The 16,437-nt window shown below is 39.6% G+C and overlaps 1 protein-coding gene across 4 annotated transcripts in view; it reads right to left on the bottom strand.

Annotated features, from left to right (window-relative positions):
* The window catches only part of STARD9 (StAR related lipid transfer domain containing 9), a 121,020-nt gene that overhangs the window by 62,914 nt on the left and 41,669 nt on the right, over positions 1–16,437 (bottom strand). For all 4 annotated transcript variants that reach the window (XR_010663884.1, XM_065940181.1, XM_065940182.1 and 1 more), the window contains exons 4-7: positions 6,948–7,064; positions 5,718–5,750; positions 5,568–5,629; positions 3,882–3,994 (exon numbers count right to left, since the gene is read on the bottom strand). Coding sequence is in view for 3 of the 4 variants with exons in the window: in XM_065940181.1 (XP_065796253.1) it covers positions 3,882–3,994; positions 5,568–5,629; positions 5,718–5,750; positions 6,948–7,064 (325 nt within the window). In the remaining variant the exon portion in view is untranslated. The remainder of the gene's footprint in view (positions 1–3,881; positions 3,995–5,567; positions 5,630–5,717; positions 5,751–6,947; positions 7,065–16,437) is intronic.

The following is a 16,437-nucleotide window of genomic DNA, read 5'->3' as shown; positions in this document are numbered from 1 at the left end:
CAACTATACTTCAAAAAAAAAAAAGAACCAGGGATCCTAGGAGAAATGACTGGTTCAAAGATTGAGACAGGGAAAGTAGATGTGCCTGGAACACCTCCTATCAGAAAGCAAGGAAGTGCTCAAAGAATGATGGTGATATGTCAAAAAGTCACATGAACACACTTGAAGGGGATTCCATTGGCTAAACCCGGGATAATCAGAGCATCAAAATAAAAAATAATAGTAACAGAAGGAGGCTCATTTAATACCATAGGAAACATGTCTATGCCAACATAAATAAGTTAATAAATAAACTGAAAGTTAGATGAGAATAAGACACACACGATTTTACAGTACCACAACCAAAAAACACTTGTTGACTACAAAAGGAAAAAGCGATTTCAAAGTAAAGAGGCCTGGCAGATATGACCTTAGGTGAGGAAAGTAAAAACCATGAATAATGGACGTATCAAAATTATGCACCACTTAATGGTGTCAAGTTCATGAAGTCAAGTGAGACCAAGGAGCCTTTCTAGCTGGAGAACACTAGAGAGAGACACTAACCAAAGGCAACCCTGGACTCAAAGGACAATCACTGGGACAATTAGTGAAGCTTAAATGGGTGTTAAGCATCAGATGGGAGTAATGCGTCAGTTAATTTCCTGATGTGGATTTCATGTTATAACTATACAGGAGTATTTCTTGTTTGAAATAAAAATACCCTAAAATAATCAGGGTATATGGGTCATTAGGTTGGCAATTTATTTTCATATGGCTCAAGTAAAAAAGTTCTTTATACTAGCAACTTTTTCAAAAGTTTGCTTCAAGATTAAAAAATAAAAACTTTTAGAAAACTAAGATAAAAAGAGAATTCCCTTAACCTGCTAAGGTAGTGCTTCTCAAAGTGGCTGTACCGACTGGAGTCAGTTCTCAAACTGTTATCGACAGGTGATGAGATGGGTACAGAAACTGAAAGCGTTAGAAACCTTTACAACAATATGACAGATTGAAGAACTGGGCTTACAATTAATATGTCTTTTACTTTTTTTCTAGTAATTCATCTTCATTTTAGCAAAGTATTTAATACTTTGATCCATGGTTTGCCATGGATAGGAATTAAAAACCAAAACAAAAACTGGTCCTTCCTGTTAGTCTGAGAAGTGTATGATAGGAGTATCTATTAACAACACATGCTATTGAAAATGGCCTTCCCAAGTGGCACAGTGGTAAAGAATCTGCCTGCCAGAGAAGGAGATGCAAGAGAACACAGATTCAATCCCTGGGTCAGGAAGATCCCCTGGAGAAGGAAATGGCAACCCACTACAGTATTCCTGTCTGGGAAACCCCATGGACAGAGGAGCCTGGTGGGCTACAGTCCATGTGGTTGCAAAGAGAAACGACTGAGGACACAGGCATGCTACTGCAAACATCATAGTAAAATGTTGGAGTTTTCCCCTGGGGACAAAACTAAATATTGTTTCCATTTTAATAAGGGTTCTAGTTGGTGTAGAAAGGCAAGGAATAAAAAGGTGTAAGAATTAAAAAAACAAAACCAAGAATGCTGTTATGTGCAGACTGAATACAAAGAAAATACAAAACAATTTTTTTCAGAGTCCCAACTACTTATTTCCAACAACCTCCTGCTTTGTACCCATCCCTGTATATTAAGATAAAGGCCAAAGCAAAAATATGATACTGTCTTTGCCTCACTTATTATCCTTTTAGACCCTGTAACCACTGGGCTCTTACGTGTGGTTTGGACAGGGCTCTGCACATTTCAGATTTCAACTAACCTGTCATCTAACTAATTAACTTTTTAATGAAAAGAGGCTACTCCTTTTCTTTCCTTGGATTTAGGCAGCTATCAATTTCCAGCTTATAGTTCTGAACTAGAACTACGAATTCTTTACATTAAAATTTAAAATTCTTGTATTTTCATATTTTCCATGGCACCCTGATTAGAATAGGCATCTAGCAGGCACTTAATAAATTCCTATAGATTGGTTTCAAAGCAGAAACCGCTTTCGGCATTGGAATTATGTTCTATGAGCCCAAAGATAGAGAAATACAGACAGACAGGCAGACAATGAAAATAAATGAATAAAGAAAGCAAACATTTAAAAAAAAAAACATAAAAACTTTGCTATAATGCCATCAGAGGGTAGTAATGGAAATAACATAGTTCAGTGTGACTATTCAGGGTCCTGTCTTCCAAGACTGGTTCTATGCTATGTCAGTTCATGGCTCCTTCATAAGAAATAAGAGAAATGTCCACCTAAATTTGTAATGACTGAAAAAGTTCATACCACCTTTAAGAAACATGTAATCCAAAGGACCTAAGAGACTTTTTGCTTGTTTAGAAATATTTTCTACGAAGCACCAAGCATCCTCCCTCTGCACAAGGGTTCACTCCATGAACAAAGAGCCAACAGCATTCACTTCATCCAAACAACCATTGAATTTAAGTCTTGATCCTGTCACCGACCTTGGGTGGATGATCCAGGTTGCACCACCTTGCATGAATACTCAGGGTTTCAGGTACTATGCCAATCAGGACCCTATGTTCATAGGTTTGCTGTGATCCACGTACAGGATTCTGTCGCATTCTTCTCTTCCAGTCCTAGACAAGGTTCCTAGTTCCAACCCTGCCCCAAGTAGCTGTGGAACTTTGGGAACGTCCCTTAACTTCTTCCAGACTTCATATCATCTTCTGTGCAGTGAAGACGTTAGAACTACAACTGAGATCTCCTCTAGGTACTACCTACCCCCCACATTCACACATAAAAACATGTTAAGATAAAGATAAACAAAAAGATGAGAAACTGGCACTACTACAACCGCTCATGGTCTGCCTTCCAAGTACTGCTTTACACAGAAATGTGTACACACAAGGTTTTACAGAGGAAATTCCAACTGGTTCCCAGCAAAGAAAGTGGTATTTTTTAACCATTGTTTCTAGCTACAAATTAGGGTGAAACATTTGGGGAAAGACTCAAGTAGCAGAATTTGTGACTGGTACACCTACTGAGTCATCCATTGGCCATGCTCTGATCAGAGAAGAGACCAGCTCTTGACCTTTCCTGTCCCTCTGCCTGTGGGGATATTAATAGCATATTATGGAGAAAACAGGAACATAAAATTCATGTTATTTATTATGAGTGGCCCGAGAGAGTGAAAGCTTCCCCAACAAAAGGCCCCAACAGCAAGACCTAATCTAATGGAAGAAGACAGATGGGAGCAAACATCAAATACCAATGTCTGATGAGGAAGCAGCGTAGGCCCTGCTCCATGTCTGGTATCTCCCCACGACCCTGACTCTCACCATCTCTGGAACAGGAAGTACCCCAAAACAGAGCCTGGCTGACCTGGGAATCCATCCCAGGCCCACTGGACCTGACACCACAGACCCAGCGCTATTCCATGCCACTTACCTCTCGCTCACCATGCTCTAGACACACCAGCTCCTTGAAATCACCAAGCCAACGCCTTCACTCAGGACTCTGGCCCATGCCGTTCCCTTCACCTGAAACACTCTTCCCTTTGCCATGCTATTCTTCACGACTGGCTCCTGTGCCCCTCCGGGTAAAACGTTACCACCCTCCTCAAGGAAGCTTTTCCTGACACAAAGCTTTTCCTCCACAAAGATGCTCTTTTCCGTCACTGTATCTATTTTTTATTAGCCTTTATCACAACTGTGGTTAGTGCTTGTTGACTGACATCACACCCCACAAGAGTGTCAGCTTGCCCATCTTTTATATTTATTGGTATCTACTGGGCATCTCATACCAGTAGCTGGCACACAGTGAGTATTCATTACAAGTTTGTTGAATGAATCAGTAACGATCAGGAGAGCTTCCCAGGTTTTGGTTTGGTCTCTGACTTCCAGGACCATAGTGACTCACCTTGTACATACGGCCCCATCTCTGGGTGCTCCCTGACCCGCAGATTATAGGTCTTTTTTTGATCAGACTGCTTTAGCAGATCCCGCACTCGTTCATTATAGATTTCCAGGAAGCTAGAGACATGGAGAAAAAGGTATAAAATTAGATTTTGAAAAGGTGTGGGAAACACACTAAGCCAAGAATCATAAAGTTCTAGTTCTTATTTAGAGTATCTCTGATACTCTGAGACACTGGTCCCTCCAGACTTCCCCCCAAGTCTCTTTCCGCATGTATACACAGGGCGTTTAGCACTGGCTGTCATTACTTCAGGGTCAGGTTTACACTGTGAGCGCTGATTCAAGTTTAGCTTTCAAGAGGCTATTTGAGGATCGGTTTAGGCTGCCATCAGCCTGTGCCTTTACCAGTTCCCTGTTGCATACAGTCTTACAAGCATGTTTCTTGAAGTGGTTTTCAAATGTGATCTCTGAGCTCTATTATTCATAGAAGGCATCTCAAGGACCACTGCTTAGCAATTAGGGAAGCTAAGTGAGAAGGGTTCTGCTCCCACTTCTAATTTAAGTTGCACAACTCTCATTTTACCTATCTTATACACTAGGATTCTGTTTAAGACATACTCTGTCTTATTGGTATCTACTGCCATTTTATACTTTTTAAAATAATAGAACAGCTGCAATTCTTAATTGAAATCAGTAAATATTTTGTTAAATAAGAAAGCACACTTCTCACAGAAAGGTCTTCCTCACTGGACCATGGATACTTGCCTGCAGAGCCAGCAATCAGAAAAAAGGCTCCAGCTCAAAGCTGCTCTCTGCACACACTCCTTATAAATTTTCCCTTCTTAATCATCTCAAATTCAGACATAGGGACCCCCAGATAGCTCTTAGAATAGTGGTTCCCAGATTTCATAGACAATAAAACACATAATATATACTGCAAAATTTTACTTTACAAATTTAAAAATGTAAAAATAATATTCACAACCATTTAATTTTTAAAAAGGACATTTATTCTTTTTACAGCAATGAAATTGGTATGGAATTAGATAGTGATTATGGTTGAACAGTCTTGTAAGTACTAAAAAAAAAATCACTGAACTATATACTTCAAAGGTGTGAATTTTATGGTATGTGAATTTGTCTCATGTTTTTAAACAAGGACATTAAACACCAAAAAAAAAAAAAGAATACAGAAAATTAACGGCAATTGGTAACGTCACACTGGAGGTAGCCAGCACTGGTCTGGGTACTAGAGTTTCCAGTATTCTTGCTTTGAAAATTCCGTGGACAGAGGAGCCTGGTGGGCTATAGACGATAGGGTCACAGAGTCGGACCTGACTATGCATGCACCCACACCCACCACACAAGAGTTTGGGAACTACTAACCTGGAGAACAACCCAGGAGGGGGCTGGAAGAGAAATTCCAGAAGCTAGTATGAAGCTGAACAGAAAATGAAGGAAGGGAAACCAGACAGCCAACGGAAGCTGGTCCAGAGGAGACACTAACTCATTAAGCCTGAGGGTAGAAACTAAGTTTCCTACAACACATCTGCACATCCACGTGACAAGCCCTCTAAGACACTTCTGCTGTGACTTTTCCCCATTCCTCTGGGTAACTCTGGAAGCAGAGAGGAAAGCTCTGGAGTGGACACAGAAACACTGCAGGCTGCAGAGCCCAACAGGTTCTTACCTTACTTTTATACTGCAGGAGGCAGGCAGTGGGGCACAGTTTTCCTCCCTGATGAAGAGACCCTGCGTAAACCAGAGGGTTGTAGTTTCACTGAAGGGATGTACAAGGAAAACCTACTTTGAGAGGATCCAGTCAAAAGAGAGTCTGTACCTCACATATCCGCGGTGTCAGCCCGACAGAGGCCTGGGGAAGAGAAGAAAGCATCACTGTCCGCTCATGCTGACGCTCTCCCCCAGGACCCGGGACCCGCGCTCAGCAAGGACAGCATTCTCACTCTAGCCTCTTCACTCCAGGCAGTATCCCCAGTGGTATGTGGGAGACTCTATTTGCCAGTGATCTCAGAATCTAACAGGAGGAAAGTATCAGGTGAGGGGCAGATCACCACCGTAAGAAGGAAGAGAGGAGAAGCAAACCCAGATATCCGTTGTCATGCAGTGGAGGTGACATCCTTCTTGGATAAGCCCACTTTACCACAGTGGTCCCTCCCAGAACCCTATCTCCTATCCCCGCACACGGAGGAGAACCAGAGTACATGCATGTTCAAAACACACATTTAGAGAGAAGTGGCTTATTTCTTCATCTTGGATTCAGTGCTAACTTGTACTCAGGTTAATGGCTTTATACCCCTGGGTTACTGAGTCTTTTCTTCTTTTAACTTAAAACATATGAAATCACAGCAAACATGAACCTTTAAGGTCTCAAGACATCACACTGATGATTAGTTAAGCAATGATCTGGGCCCATAGCAACAGGGACAATCTTTCAGGAGGAATAATATCCTAGAAAAATGTCCTTATATGGTGTTATTTATCATCTGCCCCACCAGTTCATCTCACCAGGGTTCTTCTAAACCTAAAACAAAGAGGAATTCTGAAGGAACTCTACCCTCCTAATTTTCCATGATAAAAGAAGGCTCTCATAAGTCCTACACACTTTTGAAAGCTCCCATCCCAGTATTTGGTTCTCCCGCTTCTTTCTAACACTCAGATTTAACACACACATAGCCCCATATCTACATGGCCTTATCCAGCACTTAAGGCAGTCTAGGACTTGTCTACACCAAAGGCATTAAAAAGTTACAAGTGATGAACTTGAAATGATATGAGAAATACGAGAAATTCAGAAGGACTGACAAGGTCTGTTTCATCAAAGAGAGTTGTGAAATTCTAAGGTTCTTCGGGTGTAATATAGAGGGGCTAATTATTCAAAGTTTACCTGTCAATTAGGGTGCTAAGAAATGTATTCTTAACAGAAAACAGAAGCCTTTAAATCTGACTGAAGCCGACTATGAAACTCATACTCTCTCAGTGGCAAGGACAATGCAACATTCAGGTTTGACGTGGCTTTAAGAAGACATCACGTCCCAATCCCAACACTCACTGGGGTGCCCAGCATGGTGTACGTCTTCCCAGAGCCTGTCTGCCCATAGGCAAAAAGGCATATGTTGTAGCCTTTGGCAGCTCCAGACAGTACTTCAGTCCCCAAGTCCCGGAACACCTGTAACAATAAAAACAGAGGGCATGTCACTCTGGTCCTACCTTCCAAAGCAGCCTTTTAAAAGGTTATTTGTTAACCTAAAATATTATAAAATGTTTCAACATTCATGACTATAAATTTCCCACTGTTTTATGAGAATCAATTCAGTTTCAAAAAAAGATTGCTAAGGAAAATTCATTTGTTCATTAAGTCAATTATTTTTTAAAGTGCTTATTGTATGCTGGGCACAAGGCTAGATACTTAAGATGCAAAATTGATATGGTCCCTAATCTTTAGGGAAAAAGAGTCCAGGAGAAGGGCAAAGACATGCAAGTAAATTAGTGAAGAAAAACCATGTACATGAATTCTTTTTCCTTCCCATTACCAAAAAAAAAAAAAAAAAAAAAACAACTTTAATACGGTTAATCAGATAAAGGTACAATGAAATTTTGCCCAGGAACATATCACACAAATTCAGGGTCTCAAGACACTACACAGAGGGTCAGTTAAGACCAGAAATTAGGGAGGGTTTTTCCTGTGGGCCCCTTTTCCACATGCTGCCTCTTCAGGCTGATCCTAACAGCTGACCGCCTCTGCTCTCACTCTTTTCTGTAGTTTTAGTGAATCAGAAACAACTAGAGGCCCTCCTGGGAAAACCCCTAAACTTTATGTAGTGCCTATAAGTCCTATTGGACTGTCAGGCAGCCCTGGGCTCAGGACAAAACAGACTGGCTTATGAAGAAGGCATAACTTTGAGCTGAACCAGTCCTCAGCAGAATGCCACATGGGTATCTGCATACACAGCTGGTGTGATGGGCATTGACCCTTTGCACTGCTGCTGCTCAGCATCCAAATACTCTTCTGATCTGGGAGAAAACTGTGTCAGTTTTCATGGGAAGCAGGGCCCAACCCTCCCAACAGAAGTCAAATAGGCCAGATAATTCTCTCCATCTCCTGGAGGCTAGAATGTGAACACGTGAAATGAGGCTCGCAAAACTTGAAATTTCAAAGAATGACACAAAAGCAAAGAAAGAGTTAATCAAGTCTCCTTGTTGGCATCGTGAGTCCAACAGTACTGCATCTGAAGTGTACACGTACCAAGCACAGTGCTCAACTAGACTATTCTGTGATATGGCTTTACCTGGCCTCCCGGAGACTTAGGGCCCCGTGGTTTGCCGCCCATTTTTCTACTTTCCCTTAAATTCTATGAATCTCCTGATACAGTTCCAAATTGGAACATGGTTCTTATGGTTAATAGTTGTGTGATCTTGAACAATTTACTTAAACTTTACTTAAACTTGTTTTTTTTTCCTGGTAAATTGGATATTTTGTGTCTATATCATGGGTTTGTTGTGAAGATTAAGTGAGATAACACATGTAACTAGGGACCATGCGGACGAAGATAGGAGTTGCTGACCTAAGATTACACACACTATTCTGTTTTAGCAGCTGCAGTTATGCTTTTTGACCAGTGAACTATTTGCATTTTGTTTTTTAATGTTTCTAATATTCAGGCATAGGGCCATAATAACCCAAGTAGTGGTGAAAGATCTAGATGTTGTACCATTCCCACCGCCTATCCCAATCTCCCTTCCAGCTCTGTACTCTCCATTCATTCAGTTCTATATTAGCAAAGCTGAAAATTGGGCAGAATTCTCTGTGCCTCCTGACATCTGTCTGGGTTAAATTCCCAGGGACTGAAGAAGGAGGAATCATTTCTCTTGATCAGAACACTTGAGTTGGCAGCCATCCACTTAATAGCTGGAAATGTTCACAAAACTCAACCTTTCTTTCCAGTGCTCCAGCAGAAAGTGGGAACAGAGGTGCAGACAGAGCAAGGCCACATCTAGTGTTATTTATTTCTCACCGCTCACACAGCAGGTCAGAATGAGCTCAGTGGATTGTGAAAGAAGACAGGAGAATGTTACTTTGCCCGTGTCTTTATCCAAATTCAAATAATCACCTGGAGGTTTTATGAAAAACATTTTTGAAGATACCATTTTCATTTAACAGTAAAAGGTGTGAACAAGCAAAACCGGTAGGCTCCAAACATGGAATTGGGAGAAACTGTTAAGATTCCATTCTTTACGAACCATGAGGCTGAGCTCATCATAAATTCTTAAACAAAGTACAACAGAACGAGATGACATCATGGTTCACTCTCACTGTAGTTATAATGAAGCATATAGGAACAGATCAATAGGAATACCAAAAACAGTTCGAAGGCTAAAATAAACCACCAAAGGGCAATCTAATATGGAGGATTAGAATCTAATAATCTAGAAGATCCAGTTCAGGAGGAGAGATGGGCAATGTAACTTTTTTTTCTGGAATATAAGTACAAGAATGCATTCAATAGATAGATTAATTTCATGTGACACAGAACTTCCAGTCTTTTTAAGCATTCACTAGATTGGGGACAGCCCACCGGTTGCTGCTGAATTGAGACTCACAATACCTGAAGCTCAAGCCGAAACCTATTTCATAGGGGCAACTGAATCCAGGAACCAGAATTTTTTATCTTTAATATCATGTCATTAGCATTGCAAATGAAAACAAGGAGATACCACCACACAACTATAAGAATGGCCAAAATCTAACACACTGACAACACCAAATGCTTACAAGGAGATGAAGCAATAGGAACTCTCGTTCATTGATGATGGGAATGCAGAATGGTACAGCCACTTTGGAAGACATTATGCCAGTTTTTTTTCCTTAAACAAGACTAAACATATTACTCTTACCATACAGTGAGACAATCATGCTCCTTTGTATTTACCCAAAGAGGCTGAAAACATATATACACACAAAAACCTGCACACATATATTTATAGAAACTTTCTTCATAATTGTCAAAACATGGAAGTAACCAAGATATCCTTCAATAGGTGAATGTCTAAACTGTGGTAAATCCAGACCATGGGATATTATTTAGTGCTAAAAAGAAATGAGCTATTAAGGCATGAAAAAACATGAAGGAACCTTAAATGCAGAAAGCTAAGATCATGGCATCTGGTCCCATCACCTCATGGGAAATAGATGGGGAAACAGGGGAAACAGTGGAAACAGTGTCAGACTTTATTTTTGGGGGCTCCAAAATCACTGCAGATGGTGACTGCAGTCATGAAATTAAAAGACGTTTACTCCTTGGAAGGAAAGCTATGACCAACCTAGATAGCATATTAAAAAGCAGAGACATTACTTTGCCAACAAAGGTCCATCTAGTCAAGGCTATGGTTTTTCCAGTGGTCATGTATGGATGTGAGAGTTGGACTGTGAAGAAAGCTGAGCACCGAAGAATTGATGCTTTTCAACTGTGGTGTTGGAGAAGACTCTTGAGAGTCCCTTGGACTGCAAGGAGATCCAACCAGTCCATCCTAAAGGAGATCAGTCCTGGGTGTTCATTGGAAGGACTGATATTGATGCTGAAACTCCAATACTTTGGCCACCTGATATGAAGAGCTGACTCATTGGAAAAGACCCTGATGTTGGGAAGGATTGGGGGCAGGAGGAGAAGGGTACGACAGAGGATGAGATGGCTGGATGGCATCACCGACTCGATGGACATGAGTTTAAGTAAACTCCGGGAGTTGGTGATGGACAGGGAGGCCTGGAGTGCTGTGATTCATGGGGTCGCAAAGAGTTGGACATGACTGAGCAACTGAACTGAACTGAACTGAAGTGAAAGAAGCCAATCTGAAAAGGCTACACACTGTGTGAGTCTACATGTCATGACATGCTGGAACTACATGACATGCTGGTAAAGGTAAAACTATAGAGACAGTTAAAAAAAAAATCAGTGGTTGACAGGAGTCTGGGGAGGGACAGATGATAGGTGGGATGCAGAGGATTTTTAAGGCAGTGAAACGCCTCTATATGTGAAACTATAATTGTGTTATGAAAAGTGAAAGTGTTAGTCGATCAGTCTTGTCCGAATCTTTGTGACCCCATGGACTGTAGCCCGCCAGACTCCTCTGTCCGTGGAATTCTCCAGGCAGGAGTACTGGAGTGGGTTGCCATGCCACCTCCAGGGGATCTTCCTGACGCAGGGATTGAACCTGCATGTCCTGTGTTTTCTGTATTGGCAGGCAGGTTCTTTACCACTAGCGCCACCTGGTGGGAGGAAGGAGGTATATGGAATTTCTGTGCTCAATTTTTCTGTAAAACTAAAATTGCTCTAACAAATAAACTGTATTTTCAAAAAACATCTGCAAGATAAATCTCAAGGAATGGAATTCCCTGATAACAGCAACATTTATCAGACATACCCTTCCTAAAATCGGTTAGAATCAACTAAGTCTTCGGATTAATGTCTCTGATTTCATGATGACTATTTAAGTTCCAAAAATAACGGTTGCTCTGTATTTTCCTAAAGAAAATTTTCACTGTTAGATTTTTGTTGTTGTTGTTTGTTTATTTTTCATAGTTCTGTAGTTCTTTATTATAAACTATGTTCTCTGAGCCCCAAGGTGACTCCTAACAAAAAAAAAACTGACTTCAATTTAGGATGAAAAAGTGTTCAAAATGATGAAATAAATACTGATTTCAAATACATGTAATAGAAATTGTTGATGAGTGAGAAGAGGGTCATTTCAAGGAGGGGAAAAAATTAGTTAAAAGAATCTAAAAACTAACTCTGTTAGCAGGCATTTTTAAACTGGAAAATAATTCTAGACAACTCTGGAAACTATTCAAACACATGTTTTCACTAATGCTGTTACTTAGGAAAACCTTGAATAACCCAGAGTTGTACTTTTACTTTTCATCACACAGACATGGTGAGGTACAGCTGATACTGTTTGTGGATCTACTGATACATCCTCTTTCCAAACTTGTGGGTTAGAAAAGTAAGGTTCAGGGCCTATTATTTGAAGAGAGAGCATTCACATAAAATATATAACTTAATGGGGCCTGCAGTTGGGGAAAGGACTTAAAATGATTTGCTTTCCTCCAAACAGATACACATTAGGTTTAATGGTTAAGAACACAGGCTTTGCAACTTAATAGACTCATAGGCTAGCAGATGTAAGCTTTTATATATAGAAAGGATAAACAATAAGGTCCCACTATATAGCACAGAGAACTATATTCAGTATCCTATAATAAACCACAATGGAAAGAATATTATAAATATATGTATAACTGAATCACTTTGCTATACAGAAGTAATTAACACAACATTAAAAATCAACCATACTTCAGTTTTATGAAAAAAGTGTTTTATTCAAAACCAGAGCTTTAGATTCATACAGCTAGTAACACGAAGCAATCATTGTGTTAGGCTCTCTTCTTCTTAGCACCTTCAATTAGTAATCCATTTAATCCTCACAATTCATCTATGACGATATTACTATGATCAAAATTCTCTATCACATGAGAAAATTGAAGTTCCATGGGTAGTAAGTACCTCTAAATAAAGCTGTTGCTTTTAACCACTGTGATATTCTGCCACTAGCAAAATAACTGTCACTAGAATTACTAGGAAACGCAAAGTTTATCAGTTGAACACTAAGCTATGACCCTTTCATTTAAAACTGTTCTGCAAGGTTTCCTTATATTTGTTTTGCTTCACACTGGGAGAAACTTTACCAAATCTCCTTTTCAGTATTTCTATTAAATAGAAGTCTTAGTAAAATTTTGTTTTAACCTTTGGCCAAAAACAATAAAATCTGAATATTTCTGCCATTTGTTCACTTTTGCAGTCGTTTTGTCCCATTAACCTTTTAATCTGCACATGAAGAGAACTATTTCATTCCCAAATTTCACCCACATTGCCATTATTGAATGACCAGAATTGGAAGCCTTAAAGAGAGACACATTTTTTTCTTTGCTGTCTTTCAAATTACAAAGTACACCTACATTTTGTACCAAGGGAAAAAATACAACGCATGAAGAAAAAACTAACCTTCCACCCCTACCTCACCCTTAACCCTAATCATTTTAAGTACCCAACAAGTCCCCTTCAAGTACTGAGGAAAGAAAGAAAATAATGAACAGGTATGTCCTTCCATACATATCTTATATATGTAATATCAACATATCTTAGGATATACAGTTCTTCATTTTTTGTTTTCATTGAAATAGACACATATAATGTATGTCAACCTGCAGCTTGCTTTTTTTCACATAACATAGCATGAACATACAGGTTATTTCCCATAGATAAAACCTTTTTCATGCACAGCCACAGTTACACAAACACAATGTAAAATAACCAGGCTATCATGAATGCAGTGGAGGCAATGCTTTATTTCCTTTTATTTTCCACCTGTCTTTCCCCTTCCTCTTTTCCTCTCTCATACAAAAACCCCCACCTGTGGGTAACATTAGCAACTGGCATAATTGTTTGTACTTCCCATAGTTATAATCATAAATGCACATGCACTTACATATTTATGGGGTTTTGTGACTTGTTTTAAAAAAAACGGCATGTCATTATACACTTTGTTTTTCTCAGTCAACACCATTTGCAATATATTCCATGGTGTAAATGTGCCAAAATTAAGTCAATCACTCTCCTATAAATGGGCAATCACTTGTTTTTACTATTTTATCCCTACTCATAATGGTTCAGTAAATATCTTTGAACATATATGTTTAAATACTGGTGTTTTTATTTTTATACACTGTTTCAGGAATGGGGCTGCTGGGTCAAAGGATTAAAATATTTCTTATTTTCATAAATATTAAGACTGTTTTCCCAAAAGACTATAATAACTTACATTTCTATTGACAAAATTAATAAGAGAATCCTTTTCTTCATATTCCCACCAGGAATCTTTTTAACTGCTCTTTGTTTGAACAATACAAATTCATATCTTAATGTTACTATAATAACAGTGAGTTTGAAGTCATCATTCTCTGGGGGGGCATTTAAATTTGTTCTCCCCAAGAAGGGTCTATTCATATCCTTTGCCCATTTTCCCACTGGATTGTTTTTCTTATTTTGTCAATATGAAAGACTTCTTAGTATATTATAAACAGCAGTCCTTAATCTGCCATATGCATTGCAAATATTTTTCTCCCTAATCTATTCACCTTTTTCTAAGTTAAAAGGCAACTTTTTTGAGCAGTTTTAGGTTAAGATAAAAGCTGAGTGCAAAGTACAGAGTTTTCATGTACCCCTTCAGCCCTCTTTCCTCTTGCTCCTCAGTGTCCCATATTATTAACATCTTGCATTACTATGATACATTTGTTGTAACTGATGAGCCAATACTGATATAGTATTATTAACTGAAGTCCATAGTTCACATTAGGGTTCACTTTTTGCTTTGTACAGTTCTATGAATTTTTACAAATACATAACGATATATAACCACCACTATAGTATCATAAAGAATAATTTCACTGTGCTAAAAAAAATCCCCTGTACTTTACCTACTCATCCTTCCTTCTCACCCATGAACTCCTGGAAACTACTGATCTTTTTATTGTCTCCACAGTTTTGCAGAGTGCCATACAGTTGCAATCATATGATATATATACAGCCTTTTCAGATCGGCTCCTTTCACTCTGTTGTTGTTTAATCGCTCAGTCATGTCTGACTCTGCGACACCATGAACGGCAGCACTCCAGGCTTCCTTGCCTTCACCATCTCCCAGAGTTTGCTCAAATTCAAATTCACTGAATCAGTGATGCCATCCAACCATCTCATCCTCTTTCATACCCTTCTCCTCCTGCCTTCAATCTTCCCCAGAATCAGGTCTTTTCCAAGGAGTCAGCTCTTTGCATCAGTGGTCAAACTATTGGAGCTTCAGCATCAGTCCTTCCAATAAATATTCAGGGTTGATTTCCTTTCAGATTGACTGGTTTGATCTCCTGGCTGTCCAAGGGACTCTCAAGAGTCTTCTCCAGCACCACAGTTCAAATGCATCAATTCTTCAGTGCTCAGCCTTCTTTATGGTTCAACTTTCAGATCCATATTTGACTACTGGAAAAACCATAGCTTTGACTATACGTACCTTTGTCAGCAAAGTGATGTCTCTGCTTTTTAATATGCTGTCTAGGTTTGTCATAGCTTTTCTTCCAAGGAGCAGTATATTTTAATTTCATGGCCGCAGTCACCATCAGCAGTGATTTTGGAGCCCAAGAAAATAAATCTGTCACTGTTTCCATTTCTTCCCCATCTATTTGTCATAAAGTGATGGAACCAGATGCCATGATCTTAGTTTTCTGAATGTTGAGTTTTAGGCCAGCTTTTTCACTCTCCTCTCTCACCTTCATCAAGAGGCTCTTTAGTTCCTCTTCACTTTTTGCCATTAGGGTGGTGCCATCTGCATATCTAAGGTTATTCTACTTAGTAATATGCATTTAAGGGTCTTTCATGTCTTTTCATGACTTGATATCTCACTTCTTTTTTATTTTAAAATTATTTATTTATCTATTTACTTATGGCTGTGCTAAATCTTCATTGCTGTGTGAACTTTTCTCTAGTTGCAGTGAGCAGGGGCAGCTCTGTAGTTGTAGTGCACGGGTTTCTCATTGCATTGGCTTCTCTTCTTGTGGAGCACGGGCTCTGGGACGTGCAGGCTTCAGCAGTTGGGGCACTTGGGCTCAGTAGTTATGGCTTCTGGGCTGCAAAGCACAGGCTCAGTAATTGTGGTGCACATGGCACGTGGGCTCTTCCCAGATGAGGGATTGAACCTGTGTCTCCTGCACTGGCAGGGAAGCCCTCTCATTTCTTTTTAAAGGCTGAGTATCCCATCATTTGGAGGTGCCACAATTTACACATTCACATACTGAAGGACACCGTGGCTGCTTGCAAATTTTGGCAACTATGAAAAAAGGTGCTATAAACATTTCAAACACAGGTTTTTGTGTGGATGTCGTTCTCAACTCCTTTGGGTAAATGCCAAGAACTGTGACAGACCAATGCCAACTTTTCCCTCACCTTGCACCAAGATCCCCTGACAATCCATGCATTCCACCCCTTACATATAGGCATTACAAAATATAAAACCCAACTTCTTCTATTAGAACTGCCGCAAAGCTTGAGGCCTCCCCTGAACCATGTAAGCCCTGACTGCCTGCTAACCCACAACAGCAGCTGCTGCTTTTTTTTTAAATAAAGGATGAAATAATCTTTATTTACAGGATACTGTAAGATATGAAATTCCACACAGAAATAAACCCATTGAGAGAAGAAGCTTCATACAATATGTACAGTTTGGAACTGTTCAAGTATAATCTCCTTGTAAAAAGTGCTACAATAGCAAACAACATTCAAAGACTTTTTAGTAGAGACACAGAAAGACAAACTTATACCAAACATAGTGCATGTTTGGTATAACAATCATGTGCTTCAGTTGTACAGTCTGAGAGATAATGGTCTCAGAATGCCATCCTGAACTATAGCCTCAGAGGTAGTTTCTGGCCCAACATTTTGATATTC

This window comes from Muntiacus reevesi, chromosome 7 (genome assembly GCF_963930625.1).
Source record: "Muntiacus reevesi chromosome 7, mMunRee1.1, whole genome shotgun sequence".
Taxonomy (NCBI): Eukaryota; Metazoa; Chordata; class Mammalia; order Artiodactyla; family Cervidae; genus Muntiacus; species Muntiacus reevesi.
This window is presented reverse-complemented; position numbering and strand designations above follow the sequence as displayed.